This window comes from Lepidochelys kempii, chromosome 1 (genome assembly GCF_965140265.1).
Source record: "Lepidochelys kempii isolate rLepKem1 chromosome 1, rLepKem1.hap2, whole genome shotgun sequence".
Taxonomy (NCBI): Eukaryota; Metazoa; Chordata; order Testudines; family Cheloniidae; genus Lepidochelys; species Lepidochelys kempii.
Genome location: NC_133256.1, coordinates 153,138,235 through 153,157,046, shown reverse-complemented (window position 1 = coordinate 153,157,046; position 18,812 = coordinate 153,138,235). Strand labels below are relative to the sequence as shown.

The window sequence follows — 18,812 nt, the reverse complement described above, 5'->3', positions numbered from 1 at the left end:
ACTTTTATACTGATCAGTCATTGAATGGGGTGGTCACAAACAGCAGGCAGACAATATGCTTCCAGGAATCTCAGCCCAAATGCCAATCCCAGGTACCCGAGGAGTAACTCTTCCCCAAGAATTGACTCTAGTTAGATTAAGGTCATGAGCACTTTTCCTTGAAGCAGTTCCCATCACAAAACTAAAAATGAAGCATGCCTTCAAAGACTAAACAGTGCTTGTATCCTAAGAAGAAAACATCTTGTAAAACTGTGTGTAATGGCGCCATCAGGTGACTCCTTCCATAAGAATACATTCGTTTTTCTCTGTGTTATTTCCCCTCACTTCACCAGTTTTCCATCTCTCTTGACGGAGAATGAAGTTTGTTTCCAGAAAACTGAGATTCATGAACATAAAGGCAGGCACCGGAAGAAAGACCGTGATAAAGCTATTCTTTCCAATAGAATATCTTTGAGAGAAACTCAAGGTGTAGCCAGCATAGTTGAGATTTTTCTCTAGCCCAAAAAAGCACTTTTTTCCCTGCAAGAAACAGTTTTTATGGGAGGAAAAAAATCTTCACAAAGGTTTCATGACATAGAAGCCTGGCACACACTGTGATTCCTGTTGTAAGCCTGTTTAATCTGCAAACCAAAAAAAGGGCTTGTTGTCCAAACTAAAAAGCTAACAGTTCTGTAATTAAAACACAAGAATACATTGTGAATGACTGGTCACTGGGGACAGATACAGATATCTGGAATTTTTTAACCATGGCTGCAACTTTATTCTATAACAGGCTAACAGCTTGTGGCAACCTGTCTTGGCAGCAGTGAAAAGAGGGAGAAGGCTCACTCTCACCTGCCAGCAGCTATGATAGAGTTCCCAGACTACTGACTCTGTACTTGTGTGTCCTTCGATACAGATATACTTTAAAAACATATTTACTTTTTCAGTCCCAGCCTACCAGAAAGGTTTGACCAAACCAATACAAAGTGGTTTAAAAATTTTAAAAAATACATGGTTTATGCTGAGCAAACTGGAGAGAAATGCAGGCACTGAAAAACTGGAAAAATTCATAATTCAGCTTGTTTGTCTTCCATGATTTTACTGTCACATTTTTCCAGTATGTTGGTTCAATGAACTGTGACACAATATCCTTTGCATAAATGGTTTTGGAGCAGAAATCTGGATTTTCAATTTTAAATGCAAAACAAAAATAAACAAAAACGTAGCACATCAGGAGTATGTTCCATCATGATGTTTCAGCTTCTTCGTAATTTAGTCTCCACTAAAATAAGGGGAGGAACTTTTCCATATAAATGAGACCTCTCTTTTGACGGTTGGGTTGATCAATTGAAACATCTACTTATTTTTTAGTTGTCACAATTTATACCATTTTTAAAAAGAAAAATCCTTTGTTAAAAGAAAGCGAACATTACCAAGTTAGCTACTGAAACTGATTAACAAAGCTGAAGTTGATTTTTGTATATATTCATTTTGAGAGAGAATTCTTTTTTATGAGTGATGTTAGCAGGTTTCCAACAGTGCCAGATTGATTCCAGTATTTAATATCTTAATAAATGCTAAAACAAGTAGAGAGGACAGTATAAAAATGAGCTGAAACAAACTTTTTTGGGGGGTGGGAAGACTCACATTGAAGAAAATGGCTAGATCTTAGAGCAGTGGTTCCCAAACGTGTTCCGCCGCTTATGCAGGGAAAGCCTCTGGTGGGTGGGCCTGTTTGTTTACCTGCCGTGTCAGCAAGTGAATCGCTGATTGCGGCTCCCAGTGGCCACGGTTCACTGCTCCTGGCCAATGGGAGCCGCTGGAAGCAGCGGCCAGTGCAGCCCTCAGCCCGCGCCGCTTCCAGCTGCTCCCATTGGCCTGGAGTAGTGAACCTTGGACGCGGCAGGTAAACAAACCGGCCCAGCCTGCCAGGGGCTTTCCCTGCACAAGCGGCAGAACAAGTTTGGGAACCACTGTCTTAGAGACTGATGCTGGGCCAGGATAAACACTATTCTATTGAGAAGATAATTGATGCTTAAGATTCATGTTTATAGATTAGAGACTACTGTGGTCATCTAGACTGACCTCCTGCATAATCCAGGCCATAGAACTTTCCTCAAAATCCAGTTTGGTTTAAAAATTGCCAGTGATGGAGAATCCACCATAATTCTTGGTAAATTGTTAAGGTGGTTAATTATCCTCCCTGTTAAAAATGTAGGCCTTATTTCCAGTCTGAATTTGTTTAGTTTTCAGCTTCCAGCAGTTGGATCGTGTTATAGTTTTGTCTGCTAGATTAAGGAGCCCATTATCAAATATTTGTTCCCCATGTAGATATTTACAGACTGCTTTTAAGTCATCCCTTAACCTTTAAGCTAAATAGATTGAGATCTTTTGAGTCTCTCGCTGTAAGGCATGTTTTCCATTCTTTTATTATTCTCGTGGCTTTTCTCTGGATCCTGTCCAGTTATCATCGATATCATCCTTGAATTGTGGACATGAGAACTGGACACAGTATTCCAACAGTGGTCATATTAGTGCCAAATACGGAGCTAATGTAACCTCTCTACTTCTTGAAATTTGCCTGTTTATATATTCAAGGATTGCATAATTAGCCCTTTTGGCCATAATGTCACATGGAGCTCACATTCAGCCGATTCTCCAAATTGGGGTTTTTTTTCCCAGAGTCACTGCTTCTGAGGATAGAGTTCCTCGTCCTGTATGTATGGCCTACATTCTTTGTTCACAGATGTAGAAATGCACATTCGTCTGTACTTAAACACATTATTTGCTTGTGCCCAGTTTACCAATCAATCCATATTGCTCTATCGGTGATATGGTTTCTCTATTATCTGTATCTGTTGGAGGCGGAAATGAAAGCCTTATGGTGTGTGTGAGCAGGTTATCAGCAGTGTTTAGGGAACTTTAAAGTAACAGGGAAGTCAGAAGTCTCTAACTTATTTCCATTTTGTCAGGTGTTAAATTGGTGGGACATGTTCTGATGTAACTGTGACAAAAAAATTCTTTTGTTAGTTTTGCCTAGCTTTTTTAGGTAGAGGTGGTGTACCTCAGTCAGTAGGTCTATGGGGCCAGCTAGGGGAGAATAGGAGACGACAATTGAAATGCGAAATACCTGTATCTTTGTGTCATGTTATAACTTAGATTGTAATAGTGCTTAAGCTACAAGACTATGTTAAAAATATTTTCTCATTGTGTGAACAAAGTAAGCTAATTCTTCTTGAAAATTAAAATCTGGCACATGCAATCAGAACAAACTCTCCCTTTGAGTCAACAGGAGGGTTTAAACCTTGGACTTTCAGACCCACAGTTCAGAAAAGGACTCAGTGCACACTTTTTGTGAATGCGTGACATAACTGTTTGCTAGACATCAATGGCATTTTGGAGACCAGGAATTTGGGATTCTATCCTTGACTCTAGGACAAGTGTTGTTTTAGTGGTTAAAGACATAGTAACCCAAAATGTGGTGTGGTTGAATAGCTAAGATTTGGGATCAAGATACACAAAACTCGATAGAATGATGGGCTTTTGAGACCACAGACTGTCCTTCTCACCAATATTATGATTGTTTCTTTGTATCCCTCATGGGTCTGTCTGTCTATCCATTTGTTGTCGCTCATCTTATACTTAGATGGGGCAGGGAGTTTTTGTTCTGTTTGTACAGTGCCTACCACAAAGTGGTGCTGGTCTATGACTGGGAGTCATAGGCAGTACGATCATGTTAGTCCAGGGTTCTGTTCTTGACTTTGCCTACAGTGACTTTGTATAACCACTTCGTTAACTTGTTTGTAAAATGAAGTGACAGCTCATACTTGACTGTGTTCTAGGGTTGGGGATTGATGTTAATAGTCAGTAATAAGTTGGTAAACTGCACAGGAGTATAAACCACAGTCAGTAGAGGTGAGATTTAAACTCATGAGTCATGGTCTCCTTTCCCAGCTTGAAGAACTTTCCCTAGACTTACAGGGGTATTTGGTTGGGAAGTTACCCAAATGGCTGTGTTACACTGTCACTTCAAATTGATGCATTTCCTTTCGGTTCAACTTGGGGAAGTTAGGCAGTACTTGCCTGTGGATTAATGTTTATTTATAACTCAGCATATGTGGAGCAAAGGATAGATTCCAGGGTGCTTAATTTTCTTGCAAATGGTATCTCCCTCTCCCCCACTCCTACCTGCCAAAAAGTGAGAGTATCTAGTGGAAAACTTAAAAAAGGTTAATCTTGTAACTCTTATCCTTTCTGTATCGGTCTAATTATCAAATCACAATGAAAAATTCAGTAGTACTCTAAGAATACTTTGTGTTTTTATTGTTATTTTAATGAGGCTTTTATAAAAAAAAAAAAAAAAAAAAAGTTTAAAACTCCCCTTAAATTGAAAACTTTGGATTCAGACTTCGTGACCAACACCTCCATAATAAATTAAACGTGCATTTGTTGTGATGTCTCAGCGCATTCAAGTTGTTTGACACACACACACACACACACACACACACTGTGTGTAAAATCAAGTTCTGAAAGGATTGCGTTGTTAAATAGTAGCTTTAGCCTCAGGATATATTAAAGATAAACACTTGTATGCTCTCATTCTCCGTGTTCTTTCATTAGGGTAGTGCATAGTGGGCGCCATTAGGTTCTTGACATTTCTCTCATGCAGTAGTTAAATTTCCTGAGCCATCTGTAGTATTCCCTATCCTAAGTATAGGAAATACTGTAAATACCATAAGTATGTTAAAAATAGCAGTGCAGTAAGTATCAAGATTTTAATGATGCTCTCAGTACCCTTTTTCATTATGAGAACTGAACACCGTATGACTGCCACGATGGAACATTTGTGGCCCACTTGTTTCTAATTCCACTGAAGCCATTTTTATCTTACAAAAGTGCCTTTTTGGAGATTATCTAATGAGTTTAGGGTTAATGTGCTTCAGAACGTCTCTTGTTTACATTCTTCCTTCCATTTCTTTCATTACAGAGTACTGGTTATTCTAGTTCCATGGTTTGCGACATGAATTTCTTCCAGCTTCCAAATTGCTTTGTCTTGGTTTTGCCCCAAATTTTTCAAAATATTTCAGCATACAAATTGTTTGCTTCCATTAGGGTGCTCAAGACTTGGTAGGCTATGGTCTCAACTCATCATTCTCCCAGTATTCTTTGTTTTCTTGTACTCCATCTGTCAGTCTGTCAGTATTCTTCTGTTGTCTCTTGTCGTATATTTAGATAGTAATCTGTTTTGGGCTGGGACTTTTTGTTCTGAGTTTGTACAGTGCCTATCACAAAGTGGTACTGGTCTAAGACTGGAGCTCTTAAGTGCTACAGTAATGCTAATAGACAGTTGGTCCATGCTTCATGATCAGCTACCACCCTCGCATGAAAGTCCCCAGCAGGAAAACATATTCGTGTTTTGGAATCTTGCTGATTCCTTGCTGATGGAATATTGCTTGCTGGTGTTCAACTGGTCGTAGAACTGGTCCTTGATGTCAGAAGACAAGGAGAGTGTTGGGGCATACACACTTACAAGGTTGACTGGCCCTCAGATGTGAACAATTGTATTGCCAAGATTCTCTCTGATCCATTTCTAGGTGGCTCAGTCATCCCCAGAAGTGAGTTCTTGATGGCAAATCCCACTCCGTGCTCTCGGGTTTCTTATGAGCTTTTCCCCTGCCAGACGAAGTTGTAGTCTTTTTCTCTGAGAGATCCGTTTGATGCTAGCCATGTTTCTGGGAGGGATACGATATCCATATTGTCGTTTCAGCTCGTCATTGATCATGGCAGTTTTACGTGCATCACTGATCTGTTGAAGGTCCTCAGATAATCCAGTTGTTATGGTGTGAACCCTAAAGCACCCTATCTTTAAGGTTGTTTCTTTCTTTTACTTGATTTGCTTGGTGCATTGGTTGTAGTCCACTTGTCAAGTTATAAAACTCTATGCTTCAGGCACCCATTGAAGCAGGCAGACTGTGGTGGGACAACACCTTATTGTCTGGGGACTGGCCAGTTTTATGGTGGGCAATGATTGTCCAGTGATATATGACTATCTCTCCCACTGTCGGAGACAGCCCCTGGTGCTCAACGCTACGCCAGTGGAATAAGAGCTTAGAACTGGTGACTGCTGCCTCCTGTGTTGTGTTGATGCTCGAGGCGAAGCTGGAATACCTCTCCAGGGTGCAAGCCTGGGCAGATGATATGGGGGCCCTGAGTTGCCCATGCATCAGGACCCCCCTCTTGGCGTCAATGGTAAAATCCAGAGGCGAGGAAGAACCAGTACATCTGGTACCCGATCTGCTGCAAGAGTTGTCAGAAAGATACTAAAATATTAGTATCTGACCGCCTTTTGGGCTCCACTCCAGATTTTCTGTCTGTTTACTCTCATAGCCCTACATTCTCCCAAATTCACCCACAAGGCAGTGGGGCTTTTCTGTCAGGGATGGCTCCCTCAGTCTTACAGCCTCCCGGGCTACCCAGAAGGCAGTGGGTTTGGGTTCATGAAATTCCTATATGAACTCTCAAGGTGGAATAAATTACAGGTCCTCTTTAATTGGGTGTTCTCTGAGAGGCCTTCAGATGAAAGTGGAATAGCTACATAATGTGCACAACTGGGCAGTACTATACCATGTACAGAAAACTTCCTGACTTTTCTAATGATTGTCTCATTATTCCCGAAGCATGACGTTTATTAGCAATAGATAGTCTAATTGAAAAAAAAATTGGCTGATTGGATTGTAGGATGAGACTTGGAAAACAGGCCCCAAATATTTTTAGAGCAGAGCCCTCCAATAGGAAGAATAGCTGTTGCATAGCAGTGTTTTACTGGAAAAGCTCTTGTGGGGAAGCATGCATTCAGTAACTTCCTGCTCTACTTTAAAGCCCATGTCATTATGCTTACTTTCCTGAGTAGAACTTCATCCACTGAATTAAAACAAAACAAAAAAAATACTAACGAATGTTCAGTATCATCCAACCTATTTACCTTAAAATGGTGTATTCAAAATATATCCTGCAGTATTCTAAAGGTAATTACCCTTAATTTCCCATTGGTGCTGCTGGAGCATTAGGTAGCCAAAAGAAATGGCTTCCTGTGGAATATGCACATGCAGACAAATCGGAGGCCTCTGTAGAAAAATACAGAAAATCTATATAATTCCTGTACATCCTTCAATGTTGGAATATAATAAACTAGGTAACCATTTAATTAAACTATAAGCTTTGCAGAGACAGTCTTTTAGTTTAGTTGATATGATGGTCCCTGATCTTTGGGACCACTAGGTGTTACTGTAGTATGAATAATAAATAACCATTTTGGAATTCCTCAACATCCTTTTTTCTAAAGAAGCCTAGTTCTAAAACCTAGATTTCCATTCTTCATTGAAGATCGTTTAATTATGAAACTAAAACATTATTATTCTCCAAGTGCTTTCCCTTCTGGAATAATGCTACAGGTGTATTTAGCCTTCTGGAGAAATGCAGACTATAGCTGTAAAAGTAGATCCTGTACCCTGATACGTAAATTAGCTCTGGTTGTCAAGTGTGAAAAAAAGACCATTCCAGGCTAGCATATTTAGTCACTAAAGAAGGCTTCACTATAAAGGCTACAGGACTGTTAAATTTAAGTTCCATAATGTATTAATTAAGGAATGTGTCTTGCTGGTCAACTGCATTGGTACAATTTCTGTCTAAGGATCTATGATTGAAACATTTTTATACCTGTATACTTAGGCTTTTTCATTTAATAATTTTTAAAAATATCCATGTTGAGTGTGGCTAAAATGTTCCCTTAATAAATATTGAAAAGTAATAGGACATTCCAAATATGGATACCTATGCACCCAGCTTGGATATTAGTGAGAAAAAAATTGCCTGTTTGAGCTTTGATCATGCAAACACTTCTGCACATGTTTAACTTTACATTGCACACAGTGGGCCTTACATATGTAAGGTAACACATGCATATGTTTTTGCAAGATCGAGACCTTAGCTTGTAATTTATTTTAAAAAGAGGCAGTCACACTTTTGTATCTCTAGCTATTCATCTGGAGGACAGTGCAATCTGGAGGGGGTTTTCACTAGAGGATAATATAATTTAGGGTTTAGTTATCCTTTTTATGTGTTTAATTTGTCCAAGACTGAGAATATTTTCTCTGATTCCTGTTACAATGTTTAAGTAGGCTTCAAGTTAGACTCTACACTCTCCCTCCTCTTCCTTTTTTTAGGATACTATTACTGTTTTAAATAAAAGACTGTAAGGACTGGTAAAATGGATAAAATGTAATTTTTAGACTTTTACAATAGTAATCTGGAGTCAAAAATGGAATCAGGATTAAAAGAGTAATTAAATTCCAAAAATCACCCTGTATGTACAAGAACATCAAACTAAAATTAAAATGATTAGTAAATAAACATATTTAAACTGAAACTTTTTTCACTTATTTTCTCCACCCTTTCCCCTAAAAAGTCTCTATTGAGAACTAGAAAGGCTGTCACTTTGTAGTCTCAGGAGTCGGAGATCCATAACCTGACTTGCAGTTTGCTGTCTAGAAGGGAAAACTCATATTTTAACCTAAGCACTCTGCTTTTTATTCCAATAAACAGAAAAACATGAATATTCCATGCACAGCTTCCATCCATATACTTTAAATTACTTCCCTTATCTTTCAGAGAAACTTATTGAATGTCAGTTTCCTTGTCAACTGGTACGTTAGCCTAATTTTCTGAGTGCGTGGCAATTTAACTTTACAAGTTGCCCTTTGTTATCACTGTTAAAGAAGCAACAACAACAAAAATAAAATAAAATATATACGTTCTTTGTGACTACTGCCTTCCTAAGTTCCCACAATCTTATCTGAAAACATTTTCTTTCATGTCTGTACCGAGTAACTTACCTAGTTAAATAGCAGTAGTGGGTAATTGCGTTATCTAACATTAAAGCATTGTGGGATGCAATTTATATGAAAATATTACAAATTAAAGTTGAGTTTTGTCTCATAGCATGTTAGCACTAAGAATGTGAAAGTTAAATCCTAATATTAACAAATGACTTCCAAAAATGTGTGTGTTGGGTTATGACACTTATGGATCAATTTTCAAAGAAACCTGTGTAGAAGTGAGGTCAATATAAACCATATATTGTTGTTTATTTGTAGCCACGTCAGTTCGAGGATATTAGACAGACAAGGTGGGTGCAATACCTTTTATTGGAGCAACTTCTGTTGGTGAGAGAGACAAGTTTTCGAGCCACACAGTGCTCTGTATAGCTGAAAAGGTTGTCTCTCTCACCAACAGAAGTTGGTCCAATAAAAGAGATTACTTCATCCACCTTGTCTCTTATCTGTATATTCGCAAAAAGAAAAGGAGTACTTGTGGCACCTTAGAGACTAACCAATTTATTTGAGCATAAGCTTTCGTAAGCTACAGCTCACTTCATCGGATACATACTGTGGAAAGTGTAGAAGATCTTATTATATACACACAAAGCATGAAAAAATACCTCCTCCCACCCCACTCTCCTGCTGGTAATAGCTTATCTAAAGTGATCACTCTCCTTACAATGTGTATGATAATCAAGTTGGGCCATTTCCAGCACAAATCCAGGTTTTCTCACCCCCCCCCCCAAACTCACTCTCCTGCTGGTAATAGCTTATCCAAAGCGACCACTCTCCTTACATTGTGTATGATGATCAAGGTGGGCCATTTCCAGCACAAATCCAGGGTTTAACAAGAACATCGGGGGAGGGGCAGGAAAAAACAAGGGGAAATAGGCTACCTTGCATAATGACTAAGCCATTTCCAGTCTCTATTCAAGCCTAAGTTAATTGTATCCAATTTGCAAATGAATTCCAATTCAGCAGTTTCTCGCTGGAGTCTGGATTTGAAGTTTTTTTTTGTTGTAAAGTAGCGACTTTCATGTCTGTAATCGCGTGACCAGAGAGATTGAAGTGTTCTCTGACTGGTTTTTGAATGTTATAATTCTTGACATCTGATTTGTGTCCATTTATTCTTTTACATAGAGACTGTCCAGTTTGACCAATGTACATGGCAGAGGGGCATTGCTGGCACATGATGGCATGTATCACATTGGTGGATGTGCAGGTGAACGAGCCTCTGATAGTGTGGCTGATGTTATTAGGCGCTGTGATGGTGTCCCCTGAATAGATATGTGGGCACAGTTGGCAACGGGCTTTGTTGCAAGGATAGGTTCCTGGGTTAGTGGTTCTGTTGTGTGGTATGTGGGGGGGGGAGAAAACCTGTATTTGTGCTGGAAATGGCCTACCTTGATTATCATACACATTGTAAGGAGAGTGATCGCTTTACATAAGCTATTACCAGCAGGAGAGTGGGGTGGGGGGAGAGAAAACCTTTTGTAGTGTTAGTCACCCATTTTTTCATGGTTTGTGTGTATAAAAACGTCTTCTGTACTTTCCACAGTATGCATCTGATGAAATGAGCTGTAGCTCACGAAAGCTTATGCTCAGATAAATTGATTAGTCTCTAAGGTGCCACAAGTACTCCTTTTCTTTTTAGATAATCTAACAAATCTTTTATTATATGTAGCGTCTTTGATTCCATGATGGCTCTTTAAGAAATAAAGATCAAAGAAAATTTTAGATGTATTTCTATTACCCTGGAGTTTTAAATATAAAGTAGTAATGGAAATTTCCCATGTCTCCTGTGTTGGTTTAAAATTCACTGGCTGGTGATGTAAGTGGAAAGATTTACTTACATTTTTTGTAGGTTTGACTATTTTAAACTATCCTTTCTAAGTGTTTCTTAATAGGCATTTAAAAATAATAGAATTGAATGCATTTTTTATTCTTTCTCTTTATATTGAACAGTACTTTTAGTCAGTCATATCCTGGATTCCTCAGTCAGAGTTTATTCACTTTTTTTTTTTTTTTTTTACTCAGGCAAATTCCCACTGAAATCAATAGAATGAGAATGGACTGCAGGATTTGAGCCTATTAGAATACATATATCACAACATTTTCTAGAATTAAATGTGGTAATAGTAAATCTGTGTAATATAAATATAAAGGTATTTTGCAGTGTTTTTCTTACTGTATTTTGTATCATAATAAACAAATTACATTACATTTTAGCAATAGTATGATGATTTTGTATAGGTTCTATTAGTTGTATCCTTTACAAGCAAACTATATGAAATTATTTATGAACTTTTAAAAATGAAAATATCAAGTTTGTCAAATGCTGTTTACATTAAACTCTAGTAGCAATTACATTTTGTGTTGGACAACTTGGGTGAGAGGTACACACCTTCTGCACTGTATTATAGTTCCAAAAATGTAACCTTACATGTGTTAGGAAATATTTGGAACTGTACAGCTAAACACACAAAGGAGAACGAAATAGTTTGTAATTCTTTTAATGCAGAAAATCTGACTGTTTTTGTTTGTTTGTTTTTTAGGGGTCCATTCAGTGTTGTGCGGCGATGTATCAACAGAGAAACTGGGCAACAGTTTGCTGTCAAGATTGTCGATGTAGCAAAATTCACCTCAAGTCCTGGATTAAGTACAGAAGGTAAGGGAGGACTTTTAAGTAAATTCTTGTTAATTTATAAAGCAGTTGTTTTTTCTGTGGCTGACTTCCAGTACCTAACTGCTAACTTTGAAGATCCTGTTTGTTCAATGTTCCACATAAGTCTGAACCAAAGACTTCCTGCACTGGAAACTTGGAAATGCGTGGATCCTGCTAAATCTGCTCAAGTTTTAGTAGTTTTCATGGTTGTCTAGTTATAGGACTATGTACTAGGAAAGAAGTTGTCTCAGACCTCTTTTGTCCTGCCTAGAATCCTTTTGGAGAGGAAGTACTCTTGGTTAGAAGGAGAAGATGGACATGTTTTTATTAGTTTTTCCTTTCTGTACATCTATATATTCTTTTCAGCAGTCTGGATTTAGGAAGTAATTCCTTATGAGCCATTAACTTGTCTGTGCTGAAAAATACTCACCATAGAAGGGGCAAAAGTTATACCAAACTGATGTTTATACATAAAAGATTGCCACCAGGCCATACAACATTTTTAAAAACAAAATTCTTACCTCACCCAACCTGGTTTAGAACAAACCACTAAGCCTTTTCTGAATTAAATTTGAAAATGATGTAACTTTATTTTGGGTGGATTAGTAGTTCAGTTTCTTCACACGGCCAAGGAAGATGATAGTGTTCTTTGAACGATTGTCCATGTACATTCCACTTCTGGTGCTCATGTGCATGAGATTGGATTCTACTGGACAGCAGTGTCCCTGGATGCTCTTGTGCACCACCACCCTACCCTCCACACACATTCAAGGACGTAAAGGGTGGAGCAAGCCCAGCTATCCCTCCGTTCCTTCTTACTGCCTATGGCTGTAAAACGGAACATCTGTAGCGTCTGCTTTTCTGCACAATGTGCAACTTTTCTGATTGTTGTGTGTGTATGTGGTGATATAGTTAGAGTAGTGTTCTCCTTTTTACGCTAGTTTGGGGATAACACTAATAAAGGAGTGTTATTTTTAGGGACTTTCTAGTACTGGGATTTTGCTGCTTTGGCTGAAACCTGGAGTTCAGAACATCCCCCTCCTTAATAAGGGCACTCAAGGTGCCTTTTTCCTTTCAGAATGGGGCCTGTCCCTTATATTGCTCAATCTGTCACTTTTTCTCCAAGAGGATGCAGAAGGTGAGAGAGACCAGTCTTAAACTTTTTCTCCTGGAGCACTCAGTGAGAGCCTCCTCGGGACCAGAGGAAGGGACCCTACCAGGCCTGAACCAGCTTCCTCTGTCATGGTTCCTGTGAGCTACAGCTCAGTTCCCAGCTCCTGGGCTCACTCTTCAAAGAAACCTTCATATACTGAGACAGACAACGTAGCTGTCTTCCTGCACCCAGTCATCTAAAAGGAGTGGGAAGGAACATCATGCTCATAGTAAGTACAGGCCTAGGTTTCCTCTTCCTAGGATGTAGTAAAATGAGGCATTGCTTTCTTCAGACTACTCAGGCAAAGGGTAGGTCAGAGCCCAAATCGGGTTCCTCTTACACCCTGGCAAAACCTGATATCTGAATGTGTGGTACTGTCTTAGGCAGAGGTCTGCACTTCACCCAGTACTGACTTCTTGGTACCAATATTTATATACACCGTACCAATGCCTCCGGAACCCAGGACGCTAGTGCTGACCCTTACGATACAGATGCTCCTCGCACTGACTTTCTCACACCAAACTTATATTTGGTATCAAGTGATCTTGTCGTGATTACACAGCCTAAATCACCATTACTATCCTCAGCTATGAGTGTGCCTGTATGTTACAGATAACCAATACTATTAATGTACCAGTCACCTCTTCAGCTACAGTAGTAGGGGAGATTTAAGATGCGATAAGGATTTCTTGCCTTGATGCGAGAAGTGGACTAGATGACCTCTTGAGGTCCCTTCTAGCCCTACATTTCTATAATTCTGTGAAGACTAGCCTCATCATTAGAGGAGAAATTCTCTTCCCTTCTTGCTCCCATTCTGATCATAGTAGGGAGGTAACCTGCACCCATTCTCCTCATTCCCATGTATCTGGTCAGATGGAGGATCGAGGAGCTGTCATTTTAGGCATAGACCTGTGGAATCTGAAAGAGAGCACTCCTCTTTGTATCTACCCCTGTAACCCCCAGTCCTTTACGCCTATAATGTCCAAACTTGGCCATACTGGACTCTTGCGGGGATGCAGCTGATGAGGAAACTAACTCCTCCTGACCTCTCTAGAGTTACATCTCCCTTCGCTATAAAAACTTGTAGAGTTGCACAAGAGGTACAGCTGGCACAAACTCGTTGTAAACTGGGAAGAATAACTCCAAACAGTGGCACGCTTCTTCCTCACCTGATGAACCAGTTATGCACTCTACTTCCACTCAGCCTAATGATTTCAAAACTTCTGTGTCACATGGCAGACGTGTTAGAAATGCCTGTGGCGGTAGTGCAGGAAAAATTGCAGAAGTTTCTAGACAGTCTGCACTCCTCCTTATCACAAGAAAGATTTCAAGCCACACTAGATGTGCCCACCCACCTACAAGCTCACCCCAAGACCATCGGTGAGGACTTATCTCATATGGCCTCCTGCATGTATGTAACTCAGCATACCAGACTTCATCTTCAATGCATGCAAAGAAGTTGAAGTCTGTATATCAGCCAAGTAGGCATCACCTGAGTGTGTCAGTGCATGTCCCCCCAGAAAGTCCTGTCATTGTTAAATTAGTGGAAAGATCATCTGAAAGTCTGCAAGGGAATACCATTCTCTCCGCCACTGCTATTAAAGATGTTGGCGATAGAGACTTCCACATTTTGTTGGGAAGCCCATTTGAACAACCTTGAAACATAAGGTATGTGGACTCCTCAGAAAACACTACTTCACCTAAATGTTGTGGAGCTAAGAGCTATTTGGTGGGCGTGCATGATTTTCCTCCTGCTTATGAAAGATTGGCAAGTCAAATCATGATGGATAGTACAAAATCCATGTTTTGTGAAAACAAATGACGGGAGCAAGTTCCATCCCTCTATGTCAATAAGCTGCATGTCTGCAGAACTTTTGTATCCTCCACGGAATTAAAAGCAGTATACCTCACAGGATTACAGAATGTGCTAGAAGATCACCGCAGCAGACACTTCAGAAATGACCAGATGGACAGTGAAGGACACTGTCCAAACATATTTCTCAGGTCAGGGGTCATCCAACCATAGATCTTTTTGCCACCAGAGAATACTCTGGAAATGTCAAAAGCTTTGTTCCAGACGAAGACACAATGCAGGAATTGTGTCTAATGCATATATGATACTCTGGTTCCAGGGCCTGAGGTGTGTTTACCCTATAAGTGCATTCATCCTGAACATTCTCAGGAAACTCGGGCAGGAATCACCCAGGATCATCATCAAAAGCTCTAGCAGAGCAGAAGCAGTTCTGGGTCTCAGATCTAAAGAATCTCTACATCCAACCTCCAGTACCATTGCCTCTACAGCCAGATGTAATATGGCAAAAAGACGGTAAGATCCACCCTATAGAGTCATACTCCCTGGACCTCATGGCATGGATGCTGGCTAATTTACCTCAGTTGAGCAAGTTCTCTCTACTGATGTCATAACATTCTTATCCACAGGACAAAGGACTCTACAAGGCAGACTTATTCTGCAAAGTGGTTCACTGTCTAAGCATGCCAGTTATTTCAGTCTCTAGCTCAAATACCCAGTGTACTGGACTACCTTCTATTATTAAAGAACTCTGGACTCTCCATGACTCCCTGAGTGTTCATCTCACAGCCCATTTCAGCTCTCTACCTTCCAGTTATGGATATCCACAGTTTCACACCATATGGTAGCTAGATATCTTACAGACCCTTTGGGAGTAGTGTCCCCCTACTTGAGATCTAAATGTTGTACTGGCAAGGTTAATGAGCCCACCTTTCAAGCCATTTGCTACATGTACTCTTTCTTCTTTCCATCAAAGTAACCTTTCTGGTAGCAGTTCCATTGGCCACAAAGGTGACTGAGATACTAGGGCTAATTACTCCTGGGGAAATTCTATACCAGTGCGCAATGCAGAATTCCATGTTTCACCTGCAGAATTGAGGCTGCAGAGCTACTGGACACAACTAGGGGCCACTGAACTCTGCAGAGCCCAGCTCGCAGTGAGTGGGATGCCCAGCCCAGCGGGGATGGAGGCTGCGTGCTCTCGCTGTCTGGCTTGATCTTCATTCTCCCTGGGTTGGGAGAGGGCATGGGAGACCCAGCTCTGACAAAGGGTGTGGAAGGGGAGGGCTGCACCATGTCATGTCCCACGATGGAACAGTAAAGAAGCTGGGGAAAGTAAAGGCTCTGGGGGTACAGGTGTCTGGGCGGGGGGAGGGGAATGTGGGTGTGTGGGCTCTGAGGGTGATTGCTGAGGTTGGGCTCTGGGGCCCCCCACAGAGTCCCCTCCAGCTCCTCCCAACTGGAATTAATTTGTTATAAGGAATTCTTTAACTATCTACTCCTTAGGGAATCTTTTTTGTTGTTGTTGTCTATATTGTTGACATACTTGTTGACAGGTATTTTGAAATAAATTACCAAAATACTGACACTGGAGTGATTATATTGTGTTATTTTGACAAAATATGCAGAATTTAAAAAAAAATTTGGCGCAGAATTCCCCCAGGGGTATATGGCGTACCAAAGTTCACATGCAAACTCCTGGAGAATATGATCTTAATATTCTCTATTAGGAACGCTGAGATACAATACTGCAGTGTTTCAAAAATATTGTTCATTTAAAAACTCTTTACTAAAAGAAAAGACAGCAAATTGTGAACTTACTGTTGTACTTACTGTAAGAAGCTTCAGCCTGGAGTGCATTTTTACAGAAGAATTATCATAAAGAACACACACACATATACACTCTCTCTCTCTCTCTCTCTCTCTCTCTCTTACTGTAGCAGTGCAAATGGCTTTGCTCTAACAAAAATAATCAAACTTTGAAAAAATCCTATAGTCTCTGAATAGCAGTTGTTACGATTATAAATTGCTGTGGCATATTGCCTGAGTGACTGCTGGCTTGTAAAGAAAAACCTATTTACTGCAATGTTCTTTCCAAAAGTACATTCCATATGTGTTGCACTTATGTACATGGACATAAAAAATTACTTGCTGGCTATGCACGTGTTTACAATGGTTTTATAATAGAAAGAAGAATTTCATTTAATGCCTTGTAATGGTGTCTGACACCTAATAAATCTAATATAGATTGAATTCTATTGGAGCTAAACATTAGTGTTCATGGTCTTGCCTATTGTTTTATCAGTCTCTATAACGTTGTAATTCATCAGCTCTAATACAGTCTATTGATGCCATGTCACTGTTCAAGTGGCTGCATGGTCTACTGGATTAACACTGGGTCTTGTGCATGATAACACACTACTGCAGTATTGCTGACACTTTGTATTCTTTGTCCTTTGGAATATACAAATGAATATGAGAAGATGTAAACAGTTTGAATATTTTTAAATATCAGTATAAATGAGGTTATCCTGTACTTCCACGACACAATGTTCTAGAAAACATGAAAAATCAGTGATTCTTTATTAAACTAGTGAAGTCTTTAAAAATCTAATAAGAATACCAAAATAATCCATGTAATTTCAGATAATTGTTAATAGTAATGCTCTAAATTGTTAACAAACAGAAATGTGAACAGTGTTGTCCTTCTTTCTGATACTTTTATGCCTCGTGAAATTTTTACTATGCCTTTTTCTTTTTCTTTTCTTTCTCTCATCACACTTTCTCTAGCATTCTTCCTTCTCGTTTCTTTTCCTGTTGTGTAACTTAGTCTTTCCTGGTTTGGAAAAGTTTTGAGTTTTGCTGAACCAAGTGTTCTGAAAAGACACCAGCTATCAACAGTCAGTGTTAACTGTGTGTTAACAAAGATTTTTGCCATGCCACTTCCAATTTTTTTTCTTCTTAAACAAAAAAAGAAATGTTTATTGGTAGAGGTTAGTGGTCATGTAGGCAGTTGTAGTTTTCACACAGGTTTGCAACTGATAACACTACTGTTGCTAGGTAATTATCAAAAAGACCTAGCTTTTATGTAGCGCCTTACATCAGTAGGTCTGAAAGTTTAACATCATTATCCCCATTTTACAGATGTGACAAGACTGTTTTCTCCTTTTCAGTGCAGGGCTGTTTAGAAGACATATAGCTTTTGTCTCTTTGCAAAGAAGTTGAGACTGAGCAAGTACCTACTAACTGATGCCAGGGGAATGGTCATGGCCTTGTCTGTAGGGACTAGTGCTTTGATCAGTGGGAAGAATGACTATAAGGCTCACCAGGTGCCTCTCAATTTCCAACATATTGCATTGATGCATACCTGAACTTTTCTGGTTTTTAGAGGTTTGAGTTTTGCTGAACATGACATTCTGGAAGGGCATGAGATATCTCTGGATAACCTTAATTCTGCATTAATGAATGGTTTTTGTCAGGGAATTTCCTAGAGGTGTGTGAGGGTGTTTAACAGGAAGAAATGTGTTATAGAAGTTAGTGGTCATTTAGATGGTTATAGTTCTCAGGTAGCTTTGCAGTTGATAATATAGCTCAATAATAATAAAAAGACCCAGCTTTTATACAGCACTTTTCATCCGTAGCTCTCAACAAATTTTACGTCATTATTTCCATTTTACAGATGGAAAAATGAGGTGAGGTGACTTGCCCAAAGTCACCCATCAGGCCAATGGCAGAGCTAGAAATAGTGTCGGTTCAGTGATCTTTGTAATGGTTCACAGAGTTGCCATGTGGTTCCTAAGAGCTTCTCCCCCCCCCCCCCCGTATGTTTTGTTATAGTGGAATGGGGATAATGGTCATGCCTGGAAAGATTGCAATGTGTAGTTGCTAACAGGACCGACGAGAGAAGTCTCATCGATGGTGTGTCCCCCAAAACCTTGACAGTTTCATCACATGGCGCTTACAGTAACCTTAAGCATGTGCGAAAAATGTGTGTTAGTCTTCTCCACTTCCTGCTGCACAATTCCTTGCAATCTGTAGCTCCCCCGCCAGCATTTCCAGCTCCCTCCTTCCCATTTCCATCCCATTAAGCTATTAGTTGGCACCTAGAAGCTGTTAACATATAAGAAGGCTCCTTGCTGTCTCAGATCCTCTGCTACTGTGTACTCATTTCCTTGGTTATTTGCCTTGAGCTGGTTCCCTCACTCCCACTACCCACACCCACCTGTGACTCCTGGGCTTGTTTCAGCCAGGCTTACCCAGCTATGCTGCAAGACCATGCAGCCATCTGTCTCTCCCTGATATGCTCTGGTCAGCCCCTCCGCCCTG

The 18,812-nt window shown here is 39.9% G+C and overlaps 1 protein-coding gene across 16 annotated transcripts in view; it reads left to right on the top strand.

Annotated features, from left to right (window-relative positions):
• Positions 1-18,812, top strand: part of CASK (calcium/calmodulin dependent serine protein kinase) — a 425,127-nt gene that overhangs the window by 103,089 nt on the left and 303,226 nt on the right. For all 16 annotated transcript variants that reach the window (XM_073358759.1, XM_073358793.1, XM_073358785.1 and 13 more), the window contains exon 2: positions 11,414-11,526. In XM_073358759.1, coding sequence (XP_073214860.1) covers positions 11,414-11,526 — 113 coding nt within the window. The remainder of the gene's footprint in view (positions 1-11,413; positions 11,527-18,812) is intronic.